This window comes from Etheostoma cragini, chromosome 14 (genome assembly GCF_013103735.1).
Source record: "Etheostoma cragini isolate CJK2018 chromosome 14, CSU_Ecrag_1.0, whole genome shotgun sequence".
Classification (NCBI taxonomy): Eukaryota; Metazoa; Chordata; class Actinopteri; order Perciformes; family Percidae; genus Etheostoma; species Etheostoma cragini.
Window position 1 is genome coordinate 10,075,364 of NC_048420.1, and position 16,733 is coordinate 10,092,096.

Below are 16,733 nucleotides of genomic sequence, written 5' to 3' on the forward strand. Positions count from 1 at the left end.
CCCCCCCGCCCCCCAATCTGTAACCAAAAGCGTAAAATGTGAAGATGCTTCTGAATGCTTATGTCTAATGCTCAACTAACTGAAATGTCCATTAATGTCACGCGCATTTTCGTTGGAATTTACGAGGCAGATATCAGTGTTGCAGGCAGGGCTTCTTAGCCGGGAATCAAATACCCAAATTGTTTAAAATATCCGGCCTCACATATTGTTCTTTCTCGCCATTATAAGAAGATCTCAGCCAACCTTAGTGCACCAGAGTGTGAGTGTTGGTCACTACCTGCTATTTCCAAACAATAGAGAGTTCAACCAAGGGACACTGCCGACTCTGGCCAATCACCGGCTCAGAGTACTTCTTCTGACCCCTGACCTTTCGACACACAATGTTCAGATCATACATCAGTGCTGAGACCTCCGCCAGCTTTTTCTTAAGATTTACCCAGGGACCGCGCGGAAACAAAAATGGAGTTTAGGTGTGAATCGGAGCCACGAATTTCCCAAAACTTATTTTAAGAAAGAGCTACTCTGCAATATATCACAGAAACCCCCTGCAAGGCTGAGCAAACAGGGCAGATATGAGCTGAACCATGCTGGCATTGTGCATGTAAACTAGTTTGATTTTCGATATATTTAGGCACAAATGGTTTCTGTTTATTTAGATATATTATATATATTCATTCAATATATGCATATACAATATGCCGATAATAGCATAATGAATGGGTTTGCAATGCATTACTAGTAAATTAGTAGTAGTAAATTGGATTAATTAGATAAAACTAACCTTAACCAAAATTCCCACAGAAAAAGCCGGAAAGTGACAGACACCTGATCAGAATTTACACAAACAGTATTCTATCCTTGTTGGTACCGTTTGTGTTGCATCTTTCACGACACTTCTTTGTTTGCATTAAAACATTATCCTGTAGTAATGTTAAATCTCTCTTTGCATATAATCCTTAGCCTTCTGTGCAGCACTTGCTGCAGACATGGAAACTGTGCAGAAGATGGCGTTGAAGCTGATTGGCACCGATTTTGCGCAGACTCCAAGAAGGCCAACTAGTTAAATCACAAGATTTCAAGTCATTTGATTCGCGAATAGAGGTCACTTCCAATGTCCTGAAATTTTAATTCGGCTGTCCACGTGACTTGTTGAATAATGAATACCCCCGGGGTCAGAAATAGATCTGAAAATCTGCCTTATTTTCATTTGAAGTGATCCTCTACAGGGTGCGAGTCCGATCTCTTTCCCCCCTGACAGAACTCTGTCCGCTGGACACAGACCGTCATGACTTGTGAGTAGGCTTGGCTGTTTTTTTACATCTTAGATTTAACTATAAAAACTGCTATAAAATATACCGGAAGTGCAAGTTGGTTTCATTTTTCTTCTGGTGCATATTCATTAATATTGTAATATGCTATTGATGCAGAGTTTTGAGCTTGCTATATCATAATCTGCCTATTAATCTCAAATAGTTATTTTCAAATTTGATTGGAAAACCCTTGAATCCACGTAAAATATGTACATGCATTACATATATGTATGTGTTTTGTGCCTAAACGTTTAAACCATACTCACACAGACTGCAGGTCATTTTTTTCTATAACTTTTTATATCAAGGCAAGACAATTAGGATGATGAAATGTAAACTTAATTTAAATGTGTTACTAAATAATTTTGCAAATTTGTTTAATATACATGTCAACTTTAAGTCATTCTATTACACCATACTCAGAAAAGTGTCAGCTACACCTATTATGTTTTTTTTTTACCTCTGCAGGGACATGTTTAGTGCCAATTCATTTTAATAATAACAAAAAAGAAGCAATAGTGCATTTATGTTTACAACCTTAACCTCAAGAACATGGAACAAACTCACTTGCTGTTTTATGGATTTTGACAGCGGGACGTTAACTATGTGTTAGCAATTGTACTATATATAATATAATTAATTTATTCATTTCACTGTTGTCTTTACAAATGAGAGTACGTCCTATTTAAACACCAGTAACATTGCGAAGGGATGATCTGTTGCTTGAAAGCTCTTTTCAATGAGAGTGAACACAATAGTCAATTTAGCCCACAGGTTAAACATTAACACAAGTCCTTAGGGTATGTGCCAATGTGTACACCAATAATAAGTATTGGACCGGGCTATTTTCCACTTACCTCCCAAACGTATCTGACAGCTACTGAACAAAAGCCTATCAGGTATGATCAGAGCACATTTTCATTCATAAAAAAGAGCCAGGAAATTCAACATGTAAAATGCTTTATTATAACCACCTTTACGCAAACACGTTACGTTGTTCTAGTCCGTCTGAATCCATTAGAGACGTCTCCACCTCGGTTTAAGGGGTTACATTTCGCATTAGCCTTGATGTTGGCCGATGTAAACCTCGCAGAAAGAGTTATCTTTGTCTGAGGGTATCGGTAACCCAAGCCTGGCTGTTAAGAGCTCAAGAGTCAACAGTGTGGGGAGATATGGACCCATATGGCCAACATCCAGAGGTCTGCGCCTCTAACTCTTCTTCGCTGACAGTGATAAGGAGTCTTGATTTGTGTAAATAACTCTGAAACATTTGTTATATGCGAAAACATAATCAATCAACTACTACTTTTAAACAAAAAGCATGCCTGGAAAAAATGCAACAAAAAGTAAAAAAAAACAATAGTACTACTAACTGAAGGCCTTTGGGTTCCATCTTCTCCTTGTTTTTGAACCCAAAATAACTTCCAACTCGACTCTGTATGCCCCTGCCCGGGTCAGGGAAAAGTTCAGGTGCCGTGGCGTAAGGCAATGTGGGATTATGCCATGTCCAGCCATATAATCCCAGTGACTGCTCCACATCTGTAATTGTACAAACAAAGAGAGAACTATACAACACCTTACAAACGCAAGCACTGTTTAACAAAATATAGTCTTCTTTTCATAATCATGCCTCTAAAAACCTGTGCGTAATACTTATTATTTTAACCCCGATATCATTAATATTCCTCCTCTTTGTTCAGTTTTAGAAGTGTTGAAGGTGAATTAATAAGAGCTGGTCTGCTTCCGTTCCTGTCTTTAAAAGTTTACCCCTCAAGTTGTAGTTTGAGAAGACAAAGGCTGGTGTGGGAGTGGGATGCTGTCTATGTCCGCCCTGAATGATTAATAGTTGTGGTGGGATTTTTCCACGCCCGCTGCTCGGTGTTGACGGAAAACAAGCGCCAAACGGTGCCGAGAAGAGAGAAGCTCTTCCGGGCAAGGACTTTTGGCAATACCTGGAGTGGCAGCTACATCTACCCTGACACATCCTACGCTCTTCAGAAAGAAATAGGTTTATATTAGGGTGGTTTTGGCAAACAACAGCAGGATTACGTCTTAGTCTGCATTTTTTGCCTTTAAACCCCCTCCCCCTTTAAAAGGTCCAAAAATCTTCCTTTGCACAAACCTATAATTTCCAACATCACTCAGATGGTCATAGGAAACGCGTAAGCGCATTCAGGTCATATGGGGGTCCATGTAGTGATCAGCGGGGTCGAGCAGCCGCTCTTTGGTTTCATCACCTCCACTTTGCGCTCACTGCTGACTGACAAGCACACCTCACGACCACCAGGACGCGCACACTCCTTATTTAGGACAGGTAATTGTGTGACATTTTATATCCATTTGGCCATCGGCATGCATACTTATGCTGACGTAGAACCAAATGCTGATTAAGTGGTACTACAACCAAACTGGGATTGTGGACGGGGGGGGCGATATTGAGTAAAGCTCTGTATGTCCCTGGTTGTGTTGTAAGAAAAAGGGAGAAGACGTTTGCTGGAGTGATGAGTAATCATTATGCCACTCTTAAATGGTATTTGTAGGGAAAGCCCTCTCCATCTCGCATAGTGCGAATTATCACGCTGCAGTGTAATCCATTCTGTGTTTCAGGCTGACTCAGAGCTGTGGCTGTACTTGAAACTCAGCATAATACAGCCAGGATTAGCTCTTTCAGCCGCTAACAGGCACCAAATATATTGCACTTTAAAACTGGCTTTCCCCCTGAATGGACGACACGTGGAAAAGCTGCTTCTCTGCGAGAGACTTGCTCCTCTGCCAGATACATTTCAGTGTCACATACCCCTCTTTTTTCTCCCTCCAAATTGATCCATTTCTCCTCAGGGGCAATGACTGCCTCCATTAATGATTCACGGGCTCAAATAAAAGGGATTTAAGTTGACGTTGCGTCACGTGAGCGGGGCGCATAATACTGCGCGATGTTATGGCACGGGGAAGAAAACCGGAGCCCCGGTCTGGCCATATGATGCTGATTATATGCGGGTTACCCCCACTTTCCGTGAGGGGAGTCCGGGCTTTGTAGTTTTGTTTATCGAGGGGAGAAAAATAAAAGAGAGTCAGACTGAAAGAGAGAGGATCCCGGGTTTGTGGATGTATTATACTGCTGTCACGGACGGATATGTTTTTCTACGCGGACAGAGTCTGAGCCCGAGCTTTGGGAGGATGGATTTTATTTTGAGGTATTTCCGCCGATTGTTCATTACTGTCGTGAGTTATTGCTGCCCTAGTCAGAGGTCAGTAAAATAGGGGTCCAGGGTTTCTGCAGAGCGAGAAAATGGCATGTACCAAGAAGCTATCGATATGAATCTATCTGCTAATGTCTAATACATTCATCATAGCGCATCAAACGAAATATAAATACGCCTTCAGAATATACACACGCACATTTATAGGGAACGATTGGAGGATTTGTCTGAACCGTTCAGGAATGGGCATTGTTCCGTTATTATTAGTTTCCGTGTAAACTTAGAATAGAACGGCATAGGGTGAAATATTTCTGTCTTATTCATATGTTTAATAGCATAAGCAGCCATTTGGGGAAAAAAATCAGGCCTGCACAGTCGTTTGTAAATAAAGCGTCCATTTAAATATTGGCTTCCAAGAAAAACCCCAAACAGAGCGCGCGGCCGCTCCACGATGCAACCGGTCCTATAAAACAAAACATCTCGTGTCTTAACGTGGTGTGTTTTGCGTAAATGATTCATCAAGATGAGGTCCATAAAAAGTAGGGGAAAGCGGTGGGTTGTGTCGCTCCGCCAGGGAAACGAGGATATAATGGAAGACTGAGTGCCATCCAGGACCACGCGGCTGCGCTGAGGTCACGGCGCTCCTGCTTGATTTATGGGCGCAGGGACTTGGGGAAGATGGTGCGCGAGAGCTAATGACTATTCGATCCGTGTGTGGAGAAAGTGCTTACCGGCCAGCAGGGAAACAACAAACACGTTATTTGCATCTAGTCCCATTTTCACGTTATTATGGATATTGCGCTGTTAGGAAGCAATATTTAATTGTGATGTTATTTTTTTTCTGAGGAGAATTTTTGCATTCTGCCTTTTACTTATGCAGTTTTGTTGTGGTCTTGTTTTTCCTACAGATTAATATACTTTGGATAATATTGTGTTGCAAAAATTTTTTTAAAAGAAATCTAGATTTTAATGACATAATAGCTGCAAAGATGTTCATTTGGCACAAAGATTTGGAGCCTACTGCTAAATCTCAAATGTGACCCACATAACTAAATGCATAAAATGCATCGAATTTGACTAGATTGGGGTTAGCCTGTTTGCCAGGTCTTTTCTTCTCCTTGTTTCTTTCATTTAAAAATAAGGCCTAAACAATTCGACAATAATAACAAGACTTATTATTTATGATCACATTTTCTAACTATATAGGCCGAGCCTATTCTACAATAAAACCCACACTAACATGTTTTCCTAAACAGATTAAAAGCTGGGATGATCTTCTGAAAAATTGAAAACGTTTATTCCTCATTGCAGAAATCCAGCCAAGTAAATCCAGGCCATCGCACGGTGTCCGACACACCTTGAACTGCTTTCGGTAAGTCCATATATCTTTATTGATTTGTATTATGAATGCTTGATGGTGATATCCTTATTCAATTTCTAATAAGTACCACACACGCCCACCAAAGCACTCGCAGGGATAGAGCAGCAGCCTATGGCTTGTATATTTCCTTGTAGCAGCAATATGACCAACCCGAGAGCAATAATTCCTTCTCTTCCACTTGTCTTTGTGGTGTAATTTGTCACTATAAAAGTGACGGGGGGAATCGCAGCTCCTGGAGCGCTGCCTTATTCCTTTCAAAAACTACTTTCAGTGAAAGCCATCTGCTTGTAGATGCTATAGTTTACTGCACTGAAGTTTTAAAAAATGGATTTTCTTTCATCAACATTTTAGATTGTCTTTTTAAGCCTTATTGTGCACGGCGTTCCACGTCCACCTTCTCGCTGACATTTCACCCTTCGCTCAGGGCCGCATTCAAGAGAAAAGACGAAATCAGCATTTTAGCTAAACAAAAAGAAGTAAATAATTATCGATGTGACTACTCTGATTTTGAAAAGAAAAAGCCGAGTTGGCTAAAAAAATAATCCTCACACGTGAATTTTTATCCCACTCACCCTCCTACGCCGTCCGTGTGTTCTACCTTTTCTTATAGTGTCACTGAATGTTGTCCCAGAGCCTGAAAGCAGCAGAATGCTGCAGCTCTGGACGTGTTTACAGCCCGGGGAAGCTGAGATGTCATAAATCTATTTCCCCCCCATTCTTTCCTTTGGCTGCAAAAGAGCAACATTACCATGCAGAGGGATTCCCCCTGCTGCCGGCTCTCTTCTCCCAAACTCCTCGCTGCATGTCCTGCGCTCTGCCTTTTGGTGATCAACCTTCTTCCCATGTTTCACACCCTGCTTCTGGTGGGGGGTTTTCCCTCGATACACATCGAACGCAGCTTTGATGTGAAGTTGTTGTGCTTTCTGATCTTAAAATATTACTGTGTTGTATTCTCCATACAAGAAGCCAAGCAGGCAGTAGTATACCTGGTGCTGGAATGAAAACGAATGGCGCGCCCCCTTGTTCCAAAAGATTAAGGACTATATGCAAAAATGTGGGTTAATGATTAGACCGCGGATAGAAGCCCTTTATGTGCCGTGGAAATTGAAATGCAGCATGGTCAGCGGGCTGATTATTCCTTTGTATTATCCCCACTCTCGAACATCTCATCCACAGGACTCATGATTCCACTGTATGGCATGGGATAAATAATAACAACAAATGTTTTTTAGACATGGTCTTCCATGCTATTTGGAACGATGCATTATTTTTTCTAGACACTACCTAATTTGGTTGGGGGAGGAGGAGAAGCAGCCACTTGATTTGAACTAGCTTTCCAAGGCGCTACTTATTTGCATAATTTTTTTTTGTCTATGGTGACGCTCTGGTTCGGGGCAGTTCACTGGTGTCTGCATGGTATTGTGGAAGGATCACATAGTGTGCCATAGCCTTGGCTGTCTTTAATATTGCTATGAAGCCCTGGCCATTGCTCTATAGTGTGACGATACATTCAATCGTGAGGCCAGATAACTCTTATCTCGCTGACCCGAGCTGCTCACGCCTGCTTTCGTAATCTCGGTTTACCCATCCACGTCGAATAGAAGAAAAAAAAAGACAAGGAAAAAAGGAAAGGGGGTTCTCAAGGCTCTTCCCTTTTTTGTTGTGGCTGCTAATGCCTGGTGCATGGCAGGGCGCACTCTGCTGCTGCTGCTTCACCCGGCCAGCCCCTGCCTTTAAACTTTTCTCTGGATTACTGCTTTGATCGATTTCGTCGCTGAATGAGAGAACATCGCTTGGTGCTCTGCATTCGTCGACAGAGGATAAGGTAAGCAGGCCAGAAATAGGCTCCGGCGGTTGTAAATGGTCGAGTTTGTGTGTCGCGCGGTGATTTATTACCGTATGACTTAGATCGCGGTTCAGGAAGAGTTCACACACATACAGTCAGGCAGCAAGAGTTCTCTAACGTGGGAGCAGAAGGCTGCGAGGAAAGTCAGTCATTTGTCTTGCGTTCTCTTTCTTTTATGACTATCGCAATGGCTCGTCCTGGAGACAAAGCTCCACCACAAAGCTTTCTGATCTCCTTTCCAGGTCACCGTGAGTGCGGATACAGCGAAGACACCTTCTTTCACTCTGCGGTTCAGCTGCGTTGAGGACAAGCTCAATGCTCATTTTATACTGATTTGTTTTGCACTTCGGCACAACCCCAGAGTTTGTTTCACATTTTCTATTAATTTGTTTTTAATTAGTTTATGAAAATGAAAAAATTCTAGTTACATGTCTGTCCGAAAATACAGCCTACACCTTAGTAACGTTAAATCAGTCAGCAAGAAATACTTGTATTGCAGCATGTGGGCATCGTTGTTGTTTGGATGTGCTATCAAGACATGTAACACCAGGGCCTTATAGATCAACACTTGCAATTTGAAGTTAGGGTTCCAATACATATATATTTTTAATATTTTGTTTAGTCTCCAAAAAATCTGCTTCATTGATTGGGTCAAATCTAGAGTGCAGACAAAAGAACTGCATTACTTTACAACCAAATCTATATGAATAATACGGGTTTAAATTGTATTTGTAAATACAATTATTTACTTTTAGTAAAAGGTATTGCAGCGTATTATTATTCGCCTTTTAATTATTATTATTATTATTATTATTATTATTATTATTATTATTATTATTATTATTATTATTATTATTATTATTATTATTATGCATTGCCCTTTGCTGTTTTTAATGACAATGGTTAAAACTCCGGTAGTCCACATTGAACATTCCATTTCATTAGTAATGTCAAATCATAACAGATATCCCCAAGATGACCCGTGGATCTGTGTCTATTATGGTTTATAGTTTCCCCTATAATCTTTTAGAGGTTGATCCCCATGGTTACCTGCGTGAATTATGGTGGTTTAGCAGCAGGCTCTAGCTGTGCCATGCCGGGTTTCTGTCCGCCTGAGCACCGGGCTAGGCTGCTCACCGGGCCGCTCATTCCGAGCAGGCGGTCCCGGACCACTGACCCCCATGCATCACCGCGACGGGCCGCCGCGCAGACAGAACCGACAGCAACCATTTTTATTGGCCTGCAAGGAAAGGTTCACACCGTGGTCATGGAGGTGTTCGGATGCCCGCCCGGTTTTTCAGGTTTCCTCGTGCCCCTTCCATTTATCGTGCAGCATGCAAAGAGGGAGAAAAAAAAGAAAGAGAAGAGAATGCGATTGTTAATGCTTTGCGTCAGGTGTCCGGGGAGGCACAGCACATTGAGGTCTAACCTGTTACTAAAGGAAGATTTGTTTACTCAAAGTGAAACGTGACAAGTTTATGGAACACATGGAATGCGTTTATCTGCTACATCGCCAATTAGATATACCGTTGACAGACCTGTTGGTAGAATAACATTATAACAAAAATATTATTTTCCTGCTTATACGATTTCCTTAGAGCACCCTTTTACCTCCAACATTTTCTCTTAAAGGTGTTCTTAACTCTATATTAAGTCGCATTGTTATTAATAAGATCAGTGGTTTAAAATGCCATGCAGTTTCTTGTTAGGGCCCAACATTTATTTGGCAATCTGAAATGCTTTTGAAAAGGTTTTTGTTTTGATGTGGTTTGGCACAGATGGTAATACAAGGTTAGTGCGTGCCTTTGTGCCCTGTGTAAGCCATAAGGTAAACGGTAATAGTCTCCAGAACTATTGGCCCTATCTTGCTTCCATAGTCTCCACTGTCAGGCCTGTATTGAAAAGTAAGATGGATCGCCACCATTTCTTCTCCTCACAGTGCTTCTTGTAACCCTAGGTTCACCCGAGGAGGCCATTGGCGGAGAGGCGTCACGTGACCACGGGGTGCCAATGTTATTCTACAAGGGTGTCAAGACCCTGTCAGTTTCTGAAATAAATATTGGGAAACGGCGAGATGCAAAAGGCAACCTACTACGACAGCTCCGCAATTTACAGTGGCTACCCATATCAAAGCGCAAATGGCTTCAGTTATGATGCCAATCAGGTCCAATATCCCCGGGCCTCTCATGTGGAAAGTGAGTACCATCGACCTGCCTGCTCTCTGCAGTCTCCTGACGGCTCCGTGGCTCTGCAAAAGCCGGGGGAGATGGCGGAGAGTTGCGACAGGACCACAGCCATTCAGGCGGCGCAGTCGAAGGTTCATCCCGAAAGCAATCAACCGCAGGTGCCAGTGTCAGCCCCACCCCCTCCCCCACAATCCCCCGGTGCTATCAGCCAAAACACAAGCAACGGGTCCAACCAGCCCAGTGCCAAGAACGGCTCGCCGACCTCTACTGCACGCAAACACATCTTCCCCTGGATGAAGGAATCCCGTCAGAACACTAAGCAGAAACCCACCAGTAGCTCCAGTTCAGGTACTTTCAACCCAAACACTACTGACACGCACATAACGTGATAGCCTCTGACCAGAGAGTTACATAAGTATTGTTGAGTGTGGGTGGGCAGGTAAGGGGATAGGGGGGAAGGAGGGACACCGCAACAGGACAATCGCACTGTGAGGGTTAAAATGTGCAGTTTTGTCTGGGCCAGTGTCAGAGAGGTGTTAATTTCCCTCTATAATGTTCAAGTCGTGTTTTGTGGTATTGCATTACATGTATAGTTTGTACCCTCGGGGGAACCTTAAATTATTCAGGAACTGCCAAAAAATAACAAGAGAGTTATAGGCTACAGTCAGAGTATATGTAGGTACAGGCGTTACTTTTGTCCAATTTATTACGTTGTTTCCTTGGGAAGTTTCCAACTTTACATATTAGAAATTCTCCAAAATGATACCCCATGTTAACGTAAGTACTATAAATACAATACAAGATTATAGACTGCAAACGAAATATGTGCCTCAACATTGGAATTAGATTCCATCATGTGTTGTCCCTGTGCCCCGCAGCTGACCTGTCCCTACTGTAAACACGCATCACCACTGATCACATAATGTTCCTGGAGGGACAACAAACAAACACGCAGAACAGTTGTTTCAGTTTGTCCTGCTGTTTTGATTAGAGGGAAACTTGGTGAGTCAGAGTGGGGGGTTAGTGTTTGGGGCTGTTTATTTACGAAGAGCCAACCTAACAATGCAGTAATGCTTATCTTCCCTTGATCTTCTTATTTTTGTGAATTCTGTTGGTAATATTTTGGTAGGTCGTACATATGGTATTCCACAGTAAGAAATTAAGTTGTGTGGTGTAATTTTAAGTTATGTAATGTATCTCTTAAGGCAGGTTTTAGGCACAAATGCCAGCCAGTTCCTGTTGTTTGGGTGACAAGAAAACTTGATGGATCGGGTTGGGGAGTTTGGGGTCTTTCTTTACATAAACTCAACTTCCAATTACCTTTTTTGTTGTAATTTAAATAGGTAAATGTCCATAAAGTTCAACATACAAAGCAAGTTGTAGCCCCTAATTTAATTACAATGTATGTTAAGGGAATGTTTTCCATTAGTTGTTAACAACATGTTGACAGTATAGCATGTATGACACCCCCTTTCACTTATGTATGTAAGCCAGATCCTGCTTTCATTGCAGCACAACTTGGTGGATCAGAGTGGGGAATTTATATTTGGAGTGTTTGCATTAGAGGCGGATCTTCCTACGAAGATTTTATATTTTGTAAATTAAGTGGTTACGTTTCAGGGTACCTTTTCATTAGCGCCCTTTATTGATATTTATATTGGGAAGGTGTTTCCGTTAGTTTTTAACGACTGATACAAGTGCTAGCATTTATGAAAAGAATTTTACGCGGCCTTTACGCAAATGCGCAAGTGCAAGCCATTACCTGTTGTTACGAGAAAACTCGGTGGGTCAGTGTGGGAGTTTGGTAATTAAGTTATATGTACCCCTCTGCATTAAGAGTTTAAAATGCAAAGCATGCGTGTCATCCAGCATTGGGATTTTTTAGGGTGCTAACATTTATGAAAAGCCCTTTTACGCAAGTTTTACGCACAGTACGCCAGACAGTTAACAATAACCTTCACTTAACACACGTTTCCCAGATCAGTCTTTTAGCCCATAAATCAGGTTAACTAGCCTTTTTAATGAATTAAAATTAAAATGAAATCATAAGAAAGCACACTAATTTGTGATGGTCCTACACACATGGGTATTCCTCGTCTTAAGTTATCTTTTATCTCTGTCATAACCTAATTACTCAGGTTATGTCATGCTGCATTGCTTTTGCTCCAAGTTTGGGTGACAGGTAGTGAAATTTATTAAGTGTTGGCCGCCTGCCATATCGGCAAGTAGACAACACCTTGCTGTTCTACAGCCAAGCTCCAGCTTCTTATAAGAGGAGGCTTATCAGTGAGGGCAGGGCCAGCTGCTTAGTACAGCCTTTGGAATACATAATGCTTGTGTTTGCATTACGCGTGTGCTACTCTGTAACTACAAGGGAAGATGAGGGTCAAAATGTTTTACTAGGAAATCTGAGGTTACCTGGTTCCATATCAGACAGTGCACAGACTGATTGTTAATTGTCTTATGGAGCCCTCATGATAACCCTTGTGCTTTGCAATAGGCAGCGGATTTATGTTTGGGTTTGCAACATATAAACACGCGCACAAAAAGAGAGAAGGGAAAGAAACAGTCGATAATGAAACCTCTATTAAAGTAGTGGAGCAGGGCATTTTTATCTAGTAAACCCCCTCTTGATGGTTGAAAGTTCTGTTATCAGCTGTGTGCTTGTCAGACGGTTTTGGTTTCCCTCTCCTGTATCTGCCTCTGTACCTCAATCTCTCTCTCTCTCTCTCTCTCTCTCTCTCTCTCTCTCTCTCTCTCTCTCTCTCTCTCTCTCTCTCTCTCTCTCTCTCTCTCTCTCTCTCTCTCTCTGTCTCTGCTCTCTCTCTCTCCATGTAATGGATTACTGATTGACATCCTCCTCCCTTCCTCCCTGACAGTGGAGAGTTGCCCCGGAGACAAGAGTCCTCCGGGGTCAGCAGCATCGAAGAGGGCCCGGACAGCTTACACCAGCGCCCAGTTAGTGGAGCTGGAGAAGGAGTTCCACTTTAACCGGTACCTCTGCAGACCCCGGAGGGTAGAGATGGCAAACCTGCTTAACCTCACCGAGAGACAGATCAAAATCTGGTTCCAGAACCGCAGGATGAAATACAAGAAGGATCAGAAAGGTGTCGGAATGATGCCTTCTCCTGGCGCACAGTCCCCTCGGAGTCCCGTGGGCCCGGCCTCCGGTGGGGGTTGTGGCGGCGGATACCTCAACTCTATGCATTCTCTTGTAAACAGTGTACCTTACGAATCCCAGTCGCCGACGTCTTACAATAAACCTCATCAAAATGCATACGGTATGGCTACGTCATATCCCCCTCCTTTGAACAGCTCCCTCAACAACTGCCCGCCCTCCCAGAAGAGATATGCCGGGACCGACTCGGCCACGCCCGAATATGACGCGCATCCTCTCCAAGGCAATGGCAACTACGGGACTCACATGCAGGGCAGCCCTGTTTATGTCGGCGGAGGTTACATCGACTCAATGCCCAATTCTGGGACCTCCGTTTTTGGTCTGACCCATCTCCCGCACCCTCCGTCCGCAAATATGGACTACAATGGAGCAATCACAATGGGCCACAGTCAGCATCATGGAGTGTGTGATCCAACACCGACGTACACAGACCTAACGTCGCACTACTCTCAGGGAAGAATCCAGGAAGCGCCCAAACTGACGCATCTGTAGCGGTGGCGCTGCCCGGATCACTCCGCCCATTGTCTTATCCACCTCCAGACTCCAGACACATTACTGCTTTGTTTCTGCGCATCCTCACGGCACCCACCTCTCTCTCTCTTCTTTTGTTTATGTTTTCTATAGTTTAATGTGTGAAATAGCGTAGGATAAATAATCACAACTTGCTTGAATTTTTCTCTATTTGCTCGTGTCATTGTCTCACAAAGACTTTTTTGGGGGGGGCTGTAGGACGTCTAGAGTGGGAGGGAGGGGGGGCACAGTATAGGCCTATTTAATCTTTTTTTAAATATTGTTTAAAAGTCGAAACTCAAACAGGGTATTATGAACATATGTTATTCATTTTTAATGTGAAATTGTCCGTCTTTTATTTATCCGCAGTTGAAGAATTATGTTTTGCATTTTGTTGCACTTGTGAAAGGATCCTTCTAGAACCACGAGCTGGTATTATGAGGAAAATACATTTTCAGAAACAAGGGTCACTAGCTTACACGCAACCTCCCTTGCTTGTGTTGTTCTATTGGACTTTCTAATGTTATTTATTTTGTTCGGTGTTAAGATAAAAGAGTCCTTTAGTATTATTTGACACCTCTGCAATCTTTGTGGGTTGACAGATTGGTAGAAAATTAGCGTCTCGGCTCCTTTCCAGCCCATACATGCCGTCTGCAGAAGCTCCTCGGCAGCAGCAGCAGCAGCAGCAGCAGCACATCATGTTGCTATTATGTTTCCATTTTTTTTTCTTTACCGAGGTGGTGTTTTTATTTTATCAGTGAATGTAAAACCAATCAGTCATGCAATAAGGCTGGGAAGAAGGACACACATCATCACTTTCTTTGTTGAAGAAAAAAACCAACCGACGTTAATTTTCTTTTTCGATGTCATACATTCCACGCTGCTCCAGTTTGAAGAAAAAAATAAAATAATTGAAATATAAATCAAGGAAATATTGCAGTTTTAATTAAGACACATCAGAAGCATTTCACAAAATTAAACATCTTTTTAAAATAAATAATCTCAAAAATGTATTTCTAGTTTTATAATTCTTACATATCGGTATTCTTATATATTTCATGACGTTAAATAATTGTAGTAGAGGTAATGGCAAAAAGAAAAACTATTTTAGATAATTGGCAGCATAAGAGAAATTACAATATTAATTGTTAGGCTAAATAATAAACCATGAATGATCTTTGCTAAACATATTTAATGGTATAATGTTTACGCATACAAAATAATTTAAAACCAGAGGCTATGTTTACTTTTCAATAACAAAAAGGGAAATGTGCACAGATATATTGAAATGTTAAATCATAGCGACTTGTGCTTTTTCTCCCCTCTTCTTGATTCGACGTGAAGGGAACACTCGGGTGGCCTTCTTCCGTCCTCTCATCTGCGTGGGCACATCCATAATAATAAAAATGTCATCGGGCCCTTCTGACGATTCTGCAAGAAGACAACAAGCTAAATGAGAAATCGTTTGAAAAATAATTTCCTGATATGTTCAGTCCGTCAAATGCGGACAGAGAGGACCCAGGCTGAAGGAGCATCGTAACGGGGCTTGTTGGTCTCATCAGCCTAGGTTACATATTTGCAGATGCCAGCGTAAAGCCAGTTCAACACAAAAAGCCTTGGATGTGTTACAGCAAAGCAAATTATCAGTGGAAAGCTGAAAAACGGCAGTGAATGACATTATGTATTTTATAAAAAATGAAGGGCCTGCATTAGAAGTGATATTTATATTTTAATTATTAATTGTTTGCAGTAAGTACTTGCATTGCTGGAAAAGCAGAGCACATGCACACATGGAGCTAAAATGCCTATATTCTTTTGTCTTTTTTTCAGGAAAAATGCAACAACAAAAAAATCACCGTATTCTGAAAGCCTTTTTTGATTTTCTCAACAAATGAACACAACATTGTTTTAACTATGTTTACACTTTGTGATTTTGTTATGCTTTTGTGCAACTGCAGTATTATTTGTTCTCATAAGAAATCATTTTCAGCCCACTGTGATTGATATGAGAGGGCATGAACATTACTACCCCTGACATATGGTTAGCAGGGAAACTTGGAACAATTGAACCATGGTGTGTCACAGTAGAAAAAAAAACATTTCTGCATCCAACACAGACACACACACATAGAGACACACACGCACACACATGCACACGCATACACAGCAAGACACTGATTTGACCCATATGTGCCATACACAGGTAGCACATACAAAACTGAAGCAGAAGTTTTGTACATCTTTCATTTAATTTCCATCCGTGGGAAAGTGGTCCTAAATCAATCCTGCTGTAAAGACAAGAGTGTAGAACAGGCTGGGGTCCACTAAATGCCGCCACCCACTCCTTTCCTTGCACACAAAGCCTGTGCGTAATTCCAAAAAAAAAGCCATCCATCTCTTCTCCTAGCAACTCTGTCCTTCACCACACGGTCTGGTCTGCTCATAAACCTGCACGTCTACCAAAACGACAATACATGTATTTTTGTAAATGCATTCACATTTCAAAGATAAAAGGCAGGTACAGAAGCTGCCTCACCTTACTCACCATTGGCGCATTACAGCCTCCTCAAAAGGAAATGGTCGCATCTTGTGTGGCTGTATTCTTATTTATCTTTTAAAACATCCCTCCAGCGACAGCCCGGCTACAACTGCAAGGAGAAACTGGTTCTAATCTGAGTGGCCAGTGTTTCTCGCCGCTTCCTGGCTGCATTTGATCTGGGGGAGAGTAAGAAGCCTTAAATGTGTTGTGAGGGCACCGAGCTGTCAGACCTTTTGGCGAGTAAGATTGATCGCGCACAGGCTTCCAGGACTCTTTGTTTGGTATATAAGCAACAAACTGAGAGAGGCCTACCACTTCTCGTCTTCCTCTCTTTTACTCAACAAGCTGTACTTTTTTTTTTTTTTTGAATGAAAAAATAAAACGTACTGCTTGACGAAAAACATCCCAAATGTGGCTTTCACAGAACATGCTGGAAGGGCCATAAACCCTAACACTGCAGGGAAGCGCCATTCAATAACAATTCTATTTACATAATAACTCTGCAAATGGATTCATTCTAAATGCTCGATTGGAAACTTGATGGTTCTTGCTTCATTGCAGGTTCAGGTTGAAATGATGCTGG

The 16,733-nt window shown here is 42.0% G+C and overlaps 1 protein-coding gene and 1 long non-coding RNA gene across 4 annotated transcripts; one reads left to right on the top strand and one right to left on the bottom strand.

Annotated features, from left to right (window-relative positions):
* Positions 1 to 1,273: 1,273 nt before the first annotated feature.
* hoxa3a (homeobox A3a) lies at positions 1,274 to 14,713 on the top strand. 3 transcript variants are annotated; one of them, XM_034891211.1, is made up of 4 exons: positions 1,274 to 1,292; positions 5,822 to 5,882; positions 9,695 to 10,271; positions 12,803 to 14,713. In XM_034891211.1, exons 3-4 carry the CDS (start codon positions 9,812 to 9,814, stop codon positions 13,591 to 13,593), a joined length of 1,251 nt encoding a protein of 416 aa, XP_034747102.1. In that variant the 5' UTR covers positions 1,274 to 1,292; positions 5,822 to 5,882; positions 9,695 to 9,811; the 3' UTR covers positions 13,594 to 14,713. The 3 variants fall into 3 exon arrangements, with proteins under 3 accessions (XP_034747102.1, XP_034747101.1, XP_034747099.1); XM_034891210.1 differs by lacking the exon at positions 1,274 to 1,292 and adding an exon at positions 3,708 to 4,504; XM_034891208.1 differs by lacking the exons at positions 1,274 to 1,292; positions 5,822 to 5,882 and adding an exon at positions 7,348 to 7,716 and having other exon boundaries at positions 12,803 to 14,699.
* Positions 14,478 to 16,431, bottom strand: LOC117956269. The gene is made up of 2 exons (XR_004659219.1): positions 16,157 to 16,431; positions 14,478 to 15,042 (listed from the first exon to the last, which is right to left on the bottom strand). It is a non-coding gene; the product is annotated as an uncharacterized LOC117956269 (long non-coding RNA).
* Between the last annotated feature and the right edge of the window lie 302 nt (positions 16,432 to 16,733).

Excerpts from the sequence above, each read along its gene's own strand:
- hoxa3a (XM_034891211.1), top strand. The coding sequence starts at position 9,812 with ATGCAAAAGGCAACCTACTACGACAGCTCCGCAATTTACAGTGGCTAC. Across the intron at positions 10,272-12,802 it reads CACCAGTAGCTCCAGTTCAG|TGGAGAGTTGCCCCGGAGAC; the intron begins GTACTTTCAACC and ends CCTCCCTGACAG.